Genomic DNA, 18,371 nt, shown 5'->3' with positions numbered 1-18,371 from the left:
ATTTAGATAAATTTCTGAAAACACATTTAAAAACAGCCAGGTTTGCTGAGTTCCTCCAGCATTTTGGGTGTGTGAAGATTTCTACCTCACAAAAGAATTCCAAATTCTAAACAATTTCTAAAACATAAAGGATTTCCAAAACACAGGTCCAACCCCTATAAGGTCCCTATAAAGACATACCAATGAGTCATAGATAATTAAGTCATTCCTCACAGAAATCGAAGGCAGAGGAATGGTTTACAGGACCGCTTTGCAAGCAAACAAAACTTCCTATAGAGCATTCTTCTTGATGTTCCTTTACCATTTTTATCAAGCCTGACTCTTTTATTACATTTATACTTGTTTTGCCACTTGAGTGACTTCATATTATTTCTTTAAGATGCCTTTTCACATTTATGGTCTAAAAAACCTCTAGAGACAGAGTTCCCAAACACCCACAATTAATACTGAGAAGCTAAGTTTACAATCTTTACAACTATTGATAGATCAGATATTTGATGTGGTAAGTGACAGTACCAGTCTGGTCTGCAAACTTCCTTGAACAAAACAACTTGTGTTGCCTAGTTTGATACAGAATTAAAACAACCCTATTGTCTTACAGTACATATTTTGAGTAACTAGCCTGTGCTGTGGGCCAGTGGCCTGTGCTTAATAGACAGTACTGTTTGGGTTGAGTTGTTGAATGGATAGAAAACTATCCACAAGGATCCATTAACTTCAATTGTCTGTTAAGTGGTATGACCAATTGTCACTAGTCTTTGCTCATGATCAAGAGGGGCACAATTTCAACTGGGCATCAGTGAAAGTCATGACGCAAGCAAATAAGTGGCACGCAAGAGATTTCCAAGAAGCAAACGATTCTATAGACATGGACCTTGATCCTATTTATAAGCCAATATGGGCAAAATTACAGACAACATACAAAGTTTACCATGCAACCAATTAGCGACAAGACCTCCTCCCTTTGTCACAATTGAGTTTCCATAATGCGACCAATCAATCAATTGATAAGTATATAAAAGCCAAGCATTCGAAGGGGACGCCACAAATGAACAGTGCACCGATGATGTCTCCTTGTATGGTGTCGAAGTGTTTGATTGGAGAACAACTCAACCCAAAAATCAATGTCCTGAGCTACATATTTTCCAAGTCATTTACAATGGTACTATTTGTTTGCCTAGCTGTCGTTTTAACTTCAGACTGATTTCTGATTGCCATTTACATTAGGAACTGAAGACTGACTTGTTTATGGCAAGAAGCTGAACAAAATATGTTGGCTGTTATTCAAAAACAACTATTTGATCTCTAGAAGTTTCAGCTGCTATGTTAGAAAGCTGAGCTTGGCAAAAAGCTTACACATCATCTAGCCCTACACAATGAATATCCATTACAAACTCGACAACCTTTCTGTCATGTAGCAACCAGAACGATATACAATATTTCAAATGTAATCTAGACAAGTTTTGTACAACTGCAAAATGACTTCCTAACTTGTACACTCAGTGCCCTAACAGATGAAGGCAAGTATGCCATGTCTTTGTTACAACTTTAACAAAGTTGTAACAAAGTTTAACTTTACAAAGTTGTTAAAGTTGTGCCATTTTCTGAGAACAAATAGAATCAGAATCAGCCTTAATACCACTGGCATATGTTGGCCAATTTGTTAACTTAGCAGCAGCAGTACAAGGCATACATGATAGAGAAAAAAAGGAAATTAATTATGGTAAGTAGATATATGTATATTAAATGGTTAAATTAAAATAGTGCGAAAACAGAAATATAAAAAAAATAAAGTGTGAGATAGTATACATGAGTTCAATGTCCATTTAGGAATTGGATGGCAGAGGGGAAGCTGATCTTGAATTGCTACGTGTGTACATTCAAGCTTCTGTACCTCTTTCCAAACAGTAACAATGAGAAGAGGACATGTCCTGGGTGATGCGGGTCCTTAATAAAGGACACTGCTTTTCTGAGGCACCAATCCTTGAAGATGTCTTGGATACTATGGAGGATAATATCCAAGATGGAGCTGGCTAATTTTACAACTTTCTGTAGCTTCTTTCGATCCTCTGCCCTCATCCATACTAGACAGTGATGCAGCCTGTTAGAATGCTCTTCACTGTACATCTGTAGAAGTTTTTCAGTGTTTTAGGTGAAATATGTCTTGGCTTCTTTATAGCTGCATTGATATATTGGGACCAGCTTAGAGACCTTGACACCCAGGAACCCAAAATTGTTCACTTTCTCCATTTCTGATCCCTCTAAGAGGATTGATTAATGTTTCTTTGTCTTACCCTTCCTGAAGTCCACAATCATCTCCTTGAACTTGTAGCCCAAGATCCTTCCGTAAGTAATGGTCCCAATATTATCTAGAATAAGCTCCATCTGTCATTTTTCTGCCAATGTTTCCAACTGGTATATATAAAGTTGTTTCTTTTGACAATGTTCCTCACTATTCACAACTCTGCCGATTTTAGTACCATCTGCAAATTCACTAAGCTCATTTACACTTTTGTCCAAGTTATTTACATTATCACAAACGAGAGGTCCCAAAACTGATGTATTGGTTATAGACCTCCAGTCAGAATAACACTGATCCTTCACTCCTCTTTGCCTTCTGATTTTGAACCTAATCTACCAAGTTCCATGGTATCCATGTGGTTTAATCTTGTGGATATGAGGGGCCTTATTGAAAGCTTAACTGAAGTCCGTGTAGGCAACATCCACTGCCCTACCCTCATAAATCATCTCTATGTCCTCAAAAAACTTACTTTGTAAGCATGACCTCTTCTGCAGATAGCCATACTGTCCCTTTTCACTCCTATTGATGTAAGGGGTAGATTCCATCAGGACTTATTTTAATAATCTTCAGAAGACTTGCACCTGAGTCAGGAAGGCTACAATATGTCAGGCAGAAGATGACGTGCTATTCTTCAAGTTGGGTTTCCTGAAAGGTGTAACAGAGTGCAAGTGTTAGAATCTGTAGCAAATAAGGCCAGAGTATGAGTGTAGGTAGGTGAATTAAACTGTTTTTGCAATGCTTAGCCAGCAAGCTGAAGCCTATGATGGAGAGAATCATACAAGTATGTAGCAGTCCTTCAAACCAACTGGTCCATGTTGCCTCCTAAGCTCCTCCGATTTGCCTGCATTTGACCCAGATCCCTCTACACCAGGGGTTCCCAACCTATCTTACGCCATGGGCCCCTATCATTAACCTAGTGTCTATGGACTCCAGGTTGGGAACCTCTGCTCTACACCTTCCTATCTACGTACTCATCCAAGTAAGTGGTTTTGTACCCACCACTAGCAGCTTGTTCAACATACCACTCTGTGTATGAAGTTGCCACACAGGTCCGTTTTAAATTACCTTAAACCTATGACTGCTAGTTTTTGTTTGTTCCCTCCCTTTCCCAGGTGAGAAAAAAAAACTATGTGCATTAACCATATTTCGGCAAGAGCTAGATATGTCAAGTTCCGGGCACGGGCGAGGTGGGTGGGTGGGAAGTGCCGGTGCAGTTACCGGGGGAGTTGCTCCCAACGGGCGCTGCGCAGGCCGACTTGAACCAAGGCAGAATGCGTTGGCCGCTGTTGTGGGCGTCCGGGCGGCAGGCAGCCACTTTGCTGCGTTACCCGGCCGGGCTTCGCTTCTGCAGCGCAGCCCGAGGCCCCGAGATGGACGAGGTGCTCCGGCGGACGGTCGCGGCCTGCGAGCCCCGGGAGAAGACGGCGCCGGCGGTTCTGTTCGAGGAGCAGACGCGAGAGTTCGTGCGCTTTTATCGCGGCCTAAGCGCAGAGCAGAGGCCGGACTTCCTGGCCAAGCTGACAGCCGAGTACGGCGTGGAGCACGGCCGGGTGGGCGAACTGTGCGGCCGGCTGGCCGAGGCCCAGAGCCGAGACCTGGGCGCCCTGTTGCAGGCAGAGGAGCGGCTGCGGAACGCACTGACACCTCGCTACAGCGTCCTCATCGGCCGCATCGGTCGCCTGGAGGACGGAGTGAAGTTCATTGTCGACCTGCGGGCTGACGTCCTGCGGTACCTGAAAATGAAGCCTGCCGACAGTCCTCACATCAAGGTGAGCGTAGGGGGTTGTTAGGGACGCAGCTAGCCACACACCCCCCAGTCTACATTCTTCCACAACACTCAGTATTCATCCACCCCACTCAATACCCTTGTACCTACTGTTGTGTATAGAATGCCTTAGTAATATTGTAAATATATTTTAAGATTAAGAATTTTTGTTTAATGTAAAATTATGTGAATGACATACATGTCTCACTGATAGTAAAGAACCAAATTTACACGCCATCTCTCGTGCACCATTGTTTTTCTTTTTAATTTTATATTTTGAAGGTACAAAGTATAACTGGCGACGAGAAAGTTTTAAATACACCCGAGATGACAACTTACCCGTTGAAGCGTAGCGAGTTGTTCTAGTTTTTAAAAAATGCAGTGAGTCATCAGAGTTAAAAAAAATCACATCATGTGTTCTTTGAAAGAGAAGAGACATTCAAATAAAAAAAGGTGGAAAATGGACAAATTCACAGGTTCATAAACAGTGAATATCACATGATAACAATCATGAATTTTAAAACAAAGCAGAAGTGGCTTTCTTCTGAATTCCAGCGAGTACAGTCCTTGGCGACTCACTCTCTTCTCATAGTAAAACCACCTCATCTCTAGAATCAACCTGGTGAACTCCTCTGCACCACCTCCAAAGTTAGTATGTCCTTCCTCAAGTAAGGAAACCAGAACTGCACACGGTACTCCAGGAGTGGCCTCACCAGTACCCTGTACAGGCATAACCTACCTGCTCTTAAATTCAATCCCTCTAGCAATGAAGACCAACATTCCATTTGCCTTCTTGATAGCCTGTTGCAGCTGCAAACCAACCTTTTGTGATTCATGCACAAGCACTTCCAAGACCCTCTGCACAACAGCATGCTGCAATATTTTACCTTTTAGATAATGATCTGCTCTTTCATTTTTCTTTATACAAAGTGGATGACCTCACATTTACCAGCTTTATACTCCATCTACCAGACACTTGCCCACTCAGTTAACCAATCTATATCTCTCTAGACTCTCCGTATCTTCTGCATAATTTGCTTTTCCACAATTTAGTATCATCAGCAAACTTAGATACACTACGCTCAGTCCCCTCTTCCAGATCATTAATGTATATTGTGGACAGTTGCGGACCCAGCACTGACCTCTGAGGCACACCGCTCACCACTGATTGCCAACCAGAGTAATACCCATGTATCCCAACTCTCTGCTTTCTATTAGTTAACCAATCCTCTGTCCATACTAATACATCACTCTCAACTCTATGCATCCTTATCTTATGCACAAGTCTTTAATGCAGCACCTTATTGAATGCCTTCTGGAAATCTAAGTAAATAACATCCATGTGCTCCTCTCTATCCACTGTGCTTGTTATATCCTCAAAAACTCCAGTAAGTTTGTCAAGAAGGACTTGCTTTTGCTGAATCCGTGCTGTGTCTGCCTGATGGATCCATTTGTTCCCAGATGCCTCACTATTTCTTCTTTAATGATAGCTTCAAGCATTTTCCCAGCTACAGATGTTAAACTAGCAAGCCTATAGTTACTTGCCTTTTGCTTACATCTGAAAATCGAGGTACACTACATCCACTGGATCTCCCTTGTCTAACTTCCTGGTTACATCCTCGAAAAACTCCAATAGATTAGTCAAGCATGATTGGCCCTTGGTAAATCCATGCTGGCTCGGCCCAATCCTATCACTGCTATCTAGATATGCCACTATTTCATCTTTGATAATGGACTCTAGCATCTTCCCCACTACTGATGTTAGGCTGACAGGACGATAGTTCTCTGTTTTCTCCCTCCCTCCTTTCTTAAAAAGTGGGATAACATTAGCCATTCTCCAATCCTCAGGAACTGATCCTGAATCTAATGAACATTGGAAAATGATTACCAATGCATCCGCAATTTCCAGGGCCACCTCCTTTAGTATCCTAGGATGCAGACCATCTGGACCTGGGGATTTGTCATCCTTCAGTCCCATCAGCCTACTCATCACCGTTTCCTTCCTAATGCCAATCTGTTTCATTTCCTCTGTTACCCTATGTCCTTGGCCCATCCATACATCTGGGAGATTGCTTGTGTCTTCCCTAGTGAAGACAGATCTAAAGTACTTATTAAATTCTTCTGCCGTTTCTCTGTTTCCCATAACAATTTCACCCAATTCATTCTTCAAGGGCCCAAACATTGTTCTTAACTATCTTCTTTCTCTTCACATACCTAAAAAAGCTTTTGCTATCCTCCTTTATATTCCTGGCTAGCTTGCGTTCGTACCTCATTTTTTCTCCCTGTATTGCCTTTTGTTCCTTAAAAATTTCCCAATCATCTGTCCTCCCACTCACCTTAGCTCTGTCATACTTCCTTTTTTTTTAATGCTATACAATCTCTGACTTCCTTTGTCAACCACTGTGGCCCCTTTCCCCCCCTTTGACTCCTTCCTTCTCTGGGGGATGCACTGATTTTGCACCTTGTGCATTATTCCCGAGAATACCTGCTATTGCTGTTCCACTGTCTTTTCTGCAAGGTTATCCATCCAGTTAACTTTGGATCTTGGGGTCTGAGTCCATAGGGCACTCAAAGTTGCTGTGTAGGTTGAATCTGGTTAAGAAGGCATATGGTGCATTGGCCTTCATCAATCGTGGGATCGAGTTTAGGAGCCAAAAGATAATATTGCAGTTATATAGGACCCTGGTCAGACCACACTTGGAGTACTGTGCTCAGTTCTGGTCACCTCACTACAGGAAGGATGTAGAAACCATAGAAAGGGTGCAGAGGAGATTTACAAGGATGTTGCCTGGATTGGGAGCATGCCTTATGAGAATAGGTTGAGTGACCTTGGCCTTTTCTCCTTGGAGCGATGGAGGATGAGAGGTGACCTGATAGAGGTGTATAAGGTGATGAGAGGCATTGATTGTGTGGATAGTCAGAGGCTTTTTCCCAGGACTGAAATGGCTAGCATGAGAGGGCACAGTTTTAAGTTGCTTGGAAGTAAGTACAGAGGAGATGTCGGGGGTAAGTTTTTTACGCAGAGAGTGGTGAGTGCATGGAATGGGCTGGTGGAGGCGGATACGAAATAGTCTTTTAAGAGACTCTTGGATAGATACATGGAACTTTGAAAAATAGAGGGCTATGGGTAACCCTAGGTAATTTCTAAGGTAAGGACATTTTTGGCATAGCTTTGTGGGCCGAAGGGCTTGTATTGTACTGTAGGTTTTCTATGTTTCTACGAAAAAAAATGTACAGTTGATGTTTCGGCCTGAAACATTGACTGTACTTTTTTCCATACATGTTGCCATACCTACAACCTCTGTCATAATTCTTCCCCTACTGTGTCTCAATGCAAGAGTCTTCCCCTCTTTCTTCTTGATGCAGCAGAGTTCTTTGATACTTTTTTGATATCCTGACATAACTATACCCATTGAACTCTGACATGAGTGGTCTATCACACATCATGTTGACTTGTCAGTCTTCTCCACACACACTTGGCACCAGAGAGATAGTGTTTCCCTGCACACACTGCACACCGAAGCTACATGCTTGCCTCACAACTGCTGCCAGTCCCTTCCAGCAGACACCACTTTCTCCAAATACTACTGCATCCCAGCTCTCTGGCCTTTTCCTCCACACCCACAAGAGAACCTTTATCTGTACCATGACTACCCTAAGGCATCCCACTATTCCCCAAAATGACATTAATCTACCAGCAACACAGTTATGGTATTTCGAATCTGCACACACTTCACCACAATCTCCACAGAAACCTTAAGGTGTGAAAGGGAAAACGGGATGGAGAATGGTGAAGTGGGGGGGAGGGGCAACTACTTTTTTTCTATAGATGCTGCCTGGGCTGCTGAGTTCCTCCAGCATTTTGTGTGTATTGCTTGATTTCCAGCATCTGCAGATTTTCTCTTGTTTGTGATTTGATTTCCACCAATATCCACCAAACTCCTGCACCCAAACACTCTACATGTACATTCTAATCCTAATCCTAATACTACGTAACCACCCTTGCAACCTACTACTAGCTCCAAAAACACAGCACTCCTGCACTCTTTAAAGTTTACATTTATCCTAACTCTAATCCCTAAACTATCTAATTATCCCTCCATACAAACAACATCACCAAATACCAACCCTCTTCATACACACACTCAAAGAGTTGTGCGGATGTGACGTGAAGATTTATGGATTCTTGTAGGAGTGGGCCGCGTATCTGTTATGCGAATATAGAAGATGCAAGAAGGATGTCAGAACATTAAAACAGAAGTAAACTGAGAGCATCCTGACTGGCTGCATCACTGCATCTCTTAATCGCAGGACTGCAGAGAGTGATGCGGACAGACGAGTGCATCTGTAGTTGTGAACTTCCCATGATTCAGGACATTTACAAGGACAGATGTGTAAAAAAGGGCCTTTGGATCATTGGGTACCCAAGTCATCCGAACCACAATCTATTCCCATTGCTACTATGTGGGAAGCATAAAAGCCAGGACCAGCATTTTCTTCACCAGGTCATCAGACTGATAACTCAGGCTGTATGAAGGCAGTCCATTATCTCCACTAGGTGCCTGTGCTGATTTTGTTTATTTACAGTCAGTCAAAAAAACATAGCAGATGAATTCCTCCATCAATAACTATTAAGAACTAATACACAGTTTTATTGTACTGTAGAGGTGTTGGCAGTGTTCTAATTCTGTTTTATTTATATACATAAGCGATTACTCAGTTAAATGATAGTTTGTTTTTTTGATACATTTTAACAGTTTCCATGAAACTTTGGCAAATTGGGGCTGCTACTTAATTAATCCAAAATGTACTAGTCCTGATGTGCCCCAATTAACCAGAATTCTCTACATTTTAGCCATTTGTTTGTACTTCTCTGCCTGCTAGCTGCTTCCTCTAAGAACTCTGGATCAGTTGAACATGATTTCTGTTTCATAATTCCACGTTATTTTGGAAGAAGAGAATTAGAGAATCTGCTACTTCAATAGTGTCTTTCAAAACTCTGGGATGTAGATCATCAGATTGTATTGCCCATTAATAGTCCAGACTAATAAATTTGCATTTTGATGTTGAGAATAGGTTGGCCAAATGGCACAATACATTGGAACCTAATCTTTTCCTTTACAAAAAGTTACCCTACCATGAAGCTGGAGTTATATGGTGACCTCTGAAAATCCATGGTTGGCTGTGTAAACACGGTTAAACCAAAAAAGAAATTATTTTGCATAAATACTGTTTTTAATTAGACCATTGTAAATGTAGACAAAGACATGTAAGCAGGCTGAATAAGTGGAATGAAAGATGTGAAATTTGTTATGTGAAGCTAATTGCAATATATTTTATGTTATAAGTTGGGACCGCTATAAATCATTGGATAGTTTCAGCAGCTAATTACCCTCAGAATTGATTCTGAATTAGAATCTATATAAAGTTCTTTTTCTTTCTGTCACTCTCTTGCTCTCTTCCCCTTCTCTTTTTATCTCCTTCATGCTCCCACATTCTGGTATCTTGAGTTTTTAAAATACTATTCTTCACTGGCCACATCCTGTGCCTTTAATAAGAATAATTTTAGAATGTGGTAAAATTGAAAATTAAGTGATTTTTCTTTGTTCCAAAGATAACATTGGATTTAAATTTATTAAATCCTGAATAGTATGGATGAATGACTCTGGTGATGTAAAGTAACTTCGTTCCACAATATAAAATTGAAAAATTCAGGGTCTATAATTTTAAACCACATTCTTTGTCAGGAAGGGGATAAGGGCCTAAAACTTTGAGATGTGACTTTCAAAAAATATAGTACAATATTTTTGCAGAATGAGCGTATTACTATTTTACTTCCATACAGCTAAAATAGTTTTCCAGTTCATTAATGGAAGGAATATTCATTTCTTAGACAAACCCAGACTTGATCTCCTGAAGTGTTGCTATGATGAAAGCTAAACTGTAAAGTAAGTATTCTCAGGCAAGACATGATATTAGACAGGTTAAAGGTCACTGGTTTTTTGACATGAAATTGAAATGTACTGGTGAGATGGACTGCCTTCATTTTCCAGTTTCTTTTTCCTGGAACACCACCAGGACTGTAGAAAATTATAATTAGAGTGGCCAGTAAAGTGTACATTTCCAGTGAAACCTACAAACTATAAATGAGAAGACTTAACATGTTCCATTACTGGCTAGCTAAGCGGTTGGAGTTCATCTATGACATTGCAGTTTATATTTGTAATTTTATTGTAGAGGCAGTATTTTCTTCAGTAATTGCACAAGGCCCTTGATTTTAATCTTTCACCAAGTTCCAGAGCAGTCTGATGATCTTATTGATATCTTGAGTGATTAATGTTGAGTTTTTGGAATACCGACTATCTTTCGTTATGATATGGAACAATAATTGAGAATTCTAAATATGTTTGTCACTGAACATTGGTTTAGTGATTCACTGATGATGCAATAGCCTCTGCCCTCCACTCCCCCCGTTCCACTTGGAAAATGGGGTCTCATGTGCCAGAATGCTGTTTACACCATCGTACCCCAGAGACTGGTAGGGAAACTGTCCTTGCTGGGTCTAAACACCTCCCACTGCAATTAGATAACAGAAAGGCCACAATCAGTCCTTGTGGGCAGCAACATCTCTCATCCCATTGTGCTGAGCACTGGCATTCCCCAAGACTGCAGCAGGATCCAGCTCAAACCGTGTCATCAAAATTTGCGGATGAAACAAAAATCAGTGGGCCTTAACAAGAAAGATGATGAGATGAAGTAAAGAGACGAAGTGGAGAGGCTGGTGGATTGGTATAAGAAGAACAACCTAAGCCTGAACATGGAAAAGACAAAGAAAATCACTGGATTTCAGGAAGGTGCAGACAAACCATCCCCCTCAGTGAATACATGGCTGCTCCGTAGAGAGAGTTAAGTGTGCTAAGTTCCGAGGAGTTCACATTACAAATGATGGTCCCACCTGGTTCCATTAATATCACCTCCCTGATCAAGAAGGCACAGCAGTGCCTTCACTTCCTAAGAAGATTGAGGCAAGCAAGACTCCCATCTCTCCATTTTAACTGTGTCTTACAGGAGCACCATTGAAAGCATCCTGACAATTTGCATCTGATCTGGTATGGGAGCAGTTGAGCATCGGACCCGAAGTCCCTACAAAGGACTATGAGAACAGCTGAGAGGATCATAGTGGTCTACCGTCCATTAGGGACATTTATCAGGAGCACTGCATACACGGAGGCCTTGGTATTATTAATGATCCCACCCATCCATCTAGTATCCTCTTTGACTTTCTACCATCAGGCAGGAGACCATGATGCGCAAAAAGAAAACAAGAATGGTCAGGATAAGAAACAGTTTCTTCCCCAGGCCATTTGGCTTCTGAACTGCCGCCTACATCGTATTCGACGTGTCACTGGGTAACCTGTTTCATACCTTACAGTATGTAATATTAAGGCACTTCAGTTTGTTATTTATGTAGATTTTATCCATGCCTTCATAAGTTACCATGTGTTATGTACTTTACACCCTTGTTTGAAGAAATGTCTCATTTCTATATATAATTTTATATATTATCTGTAGTTAAATGACAATAAACTTCACTTGACTTGACACATGTCATGACTAGTAAAGGTTTCAGAGCTCAAAATTTGTATTACTGTCTAGTATCTAAATCCTAGTGGTAAATCTTTGAAAGAAAAATTCTCAATAGTCCAAATACCATGTGCCAAACTTAATTCAAGGCTTTCAGATTTATTTTACTGTTTTATATCCTGGATCATGTCCTTGAAGATTGAACTAACTCTAAGCATTTGAAGCATGTAGGAAGATGTCTTATTATAGGGTAACCTTATATAGTTAAATCAATTAACTTATTTCCCATAAATTGAAATTTAGATCTGTTAAGATGGGATTGGAGAAGTATAATACAGCTCTTTACCTTTCCTACCCCCTTGGCTTCATCTATTACCTTCTCGCTACCTTCCTTTCCTTCCTCCTGTTTGGGTATATTCAAGACTTAGTGTACATGTCAAATTTTTAACTTCAGCAACCAATCTTTAGACCTGAACATGGATTGTAGATTAAATTTAAAATGCAGCCCTGGACAATAGGTTTTTAAAGCTGTGAACAGTTAATTGAAAAACCAGATAATGTTGATTAATACTCATTTTGGGTGTGTGGAGGGGAAAGGATACCTGTATAGATGTGGAAGGTGAACTGTTCCACAAAGCCAACAAAAAGGCAGGCATAACTGGGACCCATGCGGGTGCCCATGGCTACACCCTGGTTTGGAGGAAGTGGGAGGAGCCAAAGGAGAAATTATTAAGAGTAAGAACTAATTCCACTAGACAGAGGAGAATGGTGGTAGAGGGGAATTGGTTAGGTCTGGAATCCAAAAAGAAGCAGCCATTTAGCAGAATTAGTTCTTACTCTTAATAATTTCTCCTTTGGCTCCTCCCACTTCCTCCAAACCAAGGGTGTAGCCATGGGCACCCACATGGGTCCCAGTTATGCCTGCCTTTTTGTTGGCTTTGTGGAACAGTCCATGTTCCAAGTCTATGCGGGTATTCGTCCCCCTCTTTTCCTTCGCTACATCGACGACTGCATTGGCGCTGCCTCCTGCACACATGCTGTGGTCGTTGACTTCATTAACTTTGCCTCCAACTTTCATCCTGCTCTCAAATTTACCTGGTCCATTTCCGACACCTCCCTCCCCTTTCTTGATCTTTCTGTCTCTATCTCTGGAGACGGCTTATCTACTGGTTTCTACTGTAAGTCTACAGACTCTCACAGCTACCTGGACTATTCCTCTTCCCACCCTGTCTCTTGCAAAAATGCTATCCCCTTCTCACATTTCCTCCGTCTCCGCCACATCTGCTCTCAGGATGAGGCTTTTCATTCCAGGACGAAGGAGATGTCTTCCTTTTTTAAACAAAGGGGCTTCCCTTCTTCCACCATCAACTCTGCTCTCAAATGTAACTCTCCCATTTCCCGCACATCTGCCCTCACCCCATCCGTCCGCCACCCCACTCAGGATAGGGTTCCCCTTGTCCTCACCTACCACCCCATCAGCCTCCAGGTCCAACGTATAATTCTCCGTAACTTCCGCCACTTCCAACGGGATCCCACTACCAAGCACATCTTTCCCTCTCCCCCTCTTTCTGCTTTCCGCAGGGATCGCTCCCTACGCGACTCCCTTGTCCACTCGTTCCCCCCCCCCCCCCATCCCTTCCCACCGATCTCCCTTTTGGTACTTATCCTTGTAAGCAGAACAAGTGCTACACCTGCCATTACACTTCCTCCCTCACCACCATTCAGGACCCCAGACAGACCTTCCAGGTGAGGCGACACTTCACCTGTGAGTTGGCTGGTGTGATATACTGCGTCCGGTGCTCTCGGTGTGGCCTTTTATATATTGGTGAGACCCGACGCAGACTGGGAGACCATTTCGCTGAACACCTACGCTCGGTCCGCCAGAGAAAGCAGGATCTCCCAGTGGCCACGCATTTAATTCCATGTCCCATTCCCATTCTGATAAGTCTATCCATGGCCTCCTCTACTGTCAAGATGAATCCACACTCAGATTGGAGGAACACCACCTTATATACCGGCTGGGTAGCCTCCAACCTGACGGCATGAACATTGACTTCTCTAACTTCCGTCAATGCCCCCCTCCCCTTCTTACCCCATCCCTGACATATTTAGTTGTTTGTTTTTTTCTCTCTCTCTGCCCATCACCCTGCCTGTTCTCCTTCTCCCTCTGGTGCTCCCCCTCCCCCTTTCTTTCTCCCAAGGCCTCCCGTCCCATGATCCTTTCCCTTCTCCAGCTCTGTATCACTTTCGCCAATTACCTTTCCAGCTCTTAGCTTCATCCCACCCTCTCTGGTCTTTTCCTATCATTTTGTATTTGCCCCTCTCCTCACTACTTTCAAACCTCTTAGTATCTCACCTTTCAGTTAGTCCTGACGAAGAGTCTTGGCCCGAATTTTCGACAGCGCTTCTCCCTATAGATGCTGCCTGGCCTGCAGTGTTCCACCAGCATTTTGTGTGTGTTGTTTTAATTTGAAGTTACTACCTTTTTCAGTTGTTTTAATTATTCACTCTCTTGCTCCCAAGGCTGTAGAGGTTTAGCCCTGAATTTTGCTAATGAGTAAGTGATATTTTTTTAAAAAACAAAATCTCTAAATTTTGAATTACCCCAGCTTTATGTGCAGTGCTTTATTTTGCATTCAATCGGAAATACTGAAAGTTGCCAGTGCCCAATTGTGTTTGCTGGCAGTTTTCTTTGAACTTCTGTGTTCTTTTTATTCCCTATTTATTTGTTGTTATGGATTTTCTAAGGCACTTGATCCAGAATGCACCTTAAATAATTAATTGTTGTATCTTGTCAATGAAGAAAATTTAGAATGACATCTGCTTCATAAATGGGATATCCAAGGTGATATGAAAATATTTCTGGTTTTAATTTAGATACCTGAAAATTTGATGGATGTTTTTCTCATCAGTTTCACTGCATTATATGTAGTTATTGCCATGATGTGTTTTACCCTGCTGAGATAAATGTATTGTACTACATTTAATTTATCTACATATAATTACGACATATATTACTACATATAATTTATCATCATCTAATTTTACATCATGAACCTTTGTGTATTTTTGTGTCATGCTTTTTATGTTGAAGAATTCAAAATTTTTTTTGGCATTTTGATAAATTTGTTCAAACACTGCTGTTGCTGCAGATGTTGAGGCGTGGAATGCTACATTGCCCAAATAATCTGCATCCTCAATCAACATGTCATCCAGATTGAAATAATGGTTTTAATAGCTTTTTGTTCAGCCTTCAATATGCCCTATAGTCAGCTGCCACACAGAATGTAACTTTCAATAAGACACAGTGTTATCCAGCAGCATTGAATACAAAATCATTTTACAATCTTGGTTTCATATAACTTTGTATACTTTTAAAATTGTTTATAAAACAATTTGAATTTTTAACATTTGTGTTTGCAAGGCTGGTTGATGGTCTGTAAGTCTGTGGAAAGGTTTTCTAAGTGGACTTAAAAGTTGCCATTGCCACACATTACGAGAGGTGATTGATAAGTTTGTGGTCTAAGGTAGAAGGAGTCAATTTTAGAAAACCTAGCACATTTATTTTTCAACATGGTCCATACTTTACACACTTAGTCCAGCAGTTGTGGAGCATACGGATCTCGCATCGGGGTGATTGATAAGTTTGTGGCCTAAGGTAGAAGGAGACGATTATTAACTTCAAACTTTCTGCATAATCACTTCAAGAGTTGACCTGCATATGCATGTAATGACAGCTGTATAACTCAACTCCTTCTACCTTAGGGCACAAACTTATCAATCACCCATCTGTGGACATTTTCTGGAGGTTCAAGATCTGTATGCTCCACTACCGCTGGACTAAGTGTATAAAGTGTGGACTATGTTGAAAAGTAAATGAGCTAGGTTTTCTAAAATTGACTCCTTCTACCTTAGGCCATGAACTTATTAATCACCTCTCGTATGCTGAGGCCGGGAGAAGATGACCATGTGGCTTCTGCTGAAGTTGCCCTCTGGTGGGTTGCAATGTTACATTAACTTTAGAATTTATGCAAGTTATCTTCTGAGTTTTGTGTGATAAATATGTGGAGAAAGCTGTGGTGTTTTGGTGTAAACTTATGAAGTTCTCTCACAGCTGTAACATGTCTTAGAGTGGTTAATAGGTTGGCACAGCATCATGGTTTGAAGGGCCTGTACTGTTCCGTGTTTTATGTGTTCTACTTCTCTACAATTTTCATTGTTTGGCACTGTTAGTGATGTGGGGCAAACAAACTCAGTCTTAGATTCTCTCCCAATATGATTTTAATTATGAGTCAAAGAAACAAAAACAAAACGTTAATACATCTGTTATGCTTGCTGCAGAATCTTTTTGATACTATAGAACTATTAATTATTTTCTTTAAATGTTTATAAATGAAAATACAGTGGCATGCAAAAGTTTGGGCACCCCTGGTCAAAATTTCTGTTACTGTGAATAGTTAAGTGAGTAGAAAATGACCTGATCTCCAAAAGGCATAAGGTTAAAGATGAAACATTCTTTTCAACATTTTAAGCAAGATTACTGTATTATTTTTGTTTTGTACGATTTTAGAGTGAAAAAATGGAAAGGAGCACCATGCAAAAGTTTGGGCACCCCAAGAGATTTGAGCTCTCAGATAACTTTAACCAAGGTCTCAGACCTTAATTAGCTTGTTAGGGCTATGGCTTGTTCACAGTAGTTGTTAGGAAAGGCCAGGTCGTGCAAATGTCAAAGCTTTATAAATACCCTGACTCCTCAAACCTTGTCCCAACAATCAGCAGCCATGGGCTCCTCTAAGCAGCTGCCTAGTACTCTGAAAATTAAAATAAATGATGCTCACGAAGCAGGAGGAGGCTATAAGAAGATAGCAAAGTGTTTTCAGGTAGCTGTTTCCTCAGTTCATAATGTAATTAAGAAATGGCAGTTAACAGGAACGGTTGAGGTCTGGAAGACCAAGAAAACTTTCCAAGAGAACTGCTTGTAAGCTTGCTAGAAAAGCAAATCAAAACTCCTGTTTGACTGCAAAAGACCTTCAGGAAGATTTAGCAGACTCTGGAGTGGTGGTGCACTGTTCTACTGTGCAGCAACACCTGCACAAATATGACCTTCATGGAAGAGTCATCCGAAGAAAACCTTTCCTGCGTCCTCACCACAAAATTCAGCATCAGAAGTTTGTACAGGAACATCTAAACAAGCCTGATGCATTTTGGAAACAAGTCCTGTGGACTGATGAAGTTAAAATAGAACTTTTTGGCCGCAATGAGCAAAGATAAGTTTGGAGAAAGAAGGGTGCAGAATTTCATGAAAAGAACACCTCGCCAACCGTTAAGCATGGGGGTGGATTGATCATGCTTTGGGCTTGTGTTACAGCCATTAGCTTGGAAAACATTTCACTGGTAGGAAGAATGAATTCAATTAAATACCAGCAAATTCTGGAAGCAAACATCACACCGTCTGTAAAAAAGTTGAAGATGAGTAAAGGATGGCTTCTACACAGGACAATGATCCTAAACACACCCCAAAATCCACAATGGACTACCTCAAGAGGCGCAAGCTGAAGGTTTTGCCATGGCTCTCATAGTCCCCCAAACTAGACATCATCGAAAATCTGTGGATAGACCTCAAAAGAGCAGTGCATGCAAGACGGCCCAAGAATCTCACAAAACTAGAAGCCTTTTGCAAAGAAGAATGGGCGAAAATCCCCTAAACAGGAATTGAAAGACTCTTAGCTGGCTACAGAAAGGATTTACAAGCTGTGATGCTTGCCAAAGGGGGTGTTACTAAGTACTGACCATGCAGGGTGCCCAAACTTTTGCTTCAGGCCCGTTTCCTTTTTTGTTATTTTGAAACTGTAAAAGATGGAAATAAAAAAGTAATCTTGCTTAAAATATTAAAGAAATGTGTCATCTTTATGCCTTTTGGAAATCAGGTTATCTTTTACTCGCTTAGCTATTCAGTTACAGAAATTTTGATGGAGGTGCCCAAACTGTTGCATGCCGCTGTATGTGTATGACTGCGATGAAGCTTTGCCAAAACCAGCTATAGCCATTCAAAAAATACATATTTTTTCTCCTTTTAAGTCTTGCAATTAATTCCATGGTGGTGTTCTTTACTAACATAGATATTTTTTGTAGAATGGTATGAATTTACAGCCTCTGGTGTTTACCCTATGCAAATGACAGAGATTGAATTTGGTCAGCAGTCATACAATGATGACTCTCCCAATGGAATCGCTGCAAAATGAGGAAGAAATATTAGTTTAAAAATGTTGGAAGAAATGGTCTTTATTTTTGTGGTCTTTTCAAAGTTAAATGATGGATGCATGATTCAATGAAGTATGTTATGAAAACATTATGTTATGAAAGCCCTTTTGGGGCTTTTAAGAATATTGTTTAGATTTGTCATTTTGATGAGACTAAGATAGATTTTAAAATATAGATGTGCCAGCACTTCTTTAACATAGTTCCCACCCCAGTGCAGACAAAAAGCAGACTGTATGAATAGCACAAATTTGAGAGGCTGCTGTTTCTAAACATGAAGTTTGTAGAGAGAAGCATTTTAATCTTGATTTATTTTAAACCTTTATGGCTACAAGCTGGTGTAAATATAAATTGTTAAAATGTTATTAGCTACACTTAAACAAAATTGGCTAATCTATTTTAATGGTCATTTTTCTGTATTTTTTCCCAAACTGATTTATTATTCCATTAGTCTGTGTTCGA

General features: G+C 40.9%; 1 protein-coding gene across 1 annotated transcript in view; it reads left to right on the top strand.

Annotated features, from left to right (window-relative positions):
* The first annotated feature begins 3,477 nt into the window (after positions 1 to 3,477).
* Positions 3,478 to 18,371, top strand: part of mlycd (malonyl-CoA decarboxylase) — a 52,183-nt gene continuing 37,289 nt past the window's right edge. Inside the window, exon 1 of the mRNA XM_059993154.1 lies at positions 3,478 to 4,071. Within this exon, the coding sequence (XP_059849137.1) occupies positions 3,574 to 4,071 (498 nt within the window). The 5' untranslated portion in view covers positions 3,478 to 3,573. The remainder of the gene's footprint in view (positions 4,072 to 18,371) is intronic.

This window comes from Hypanus sabinus, chromosome 17, assembly GCF_030144855.1.
Source record: "Hypanus sabinus isolate sHypSab1 chromosome 17, sHypSab1.hap1, whole genome shotgun sequence".
NCBI lineage: Eukaryota > Metazoa > Chordata > Chondrichthyes > Myliobatiformes > Dasyatidae > Hypanus > Hypanus sabinus.
Note: the sequence above shows the minus strand (reverse complement) of the source record. Positions and strands in the feature narration are given on the sequence as shown.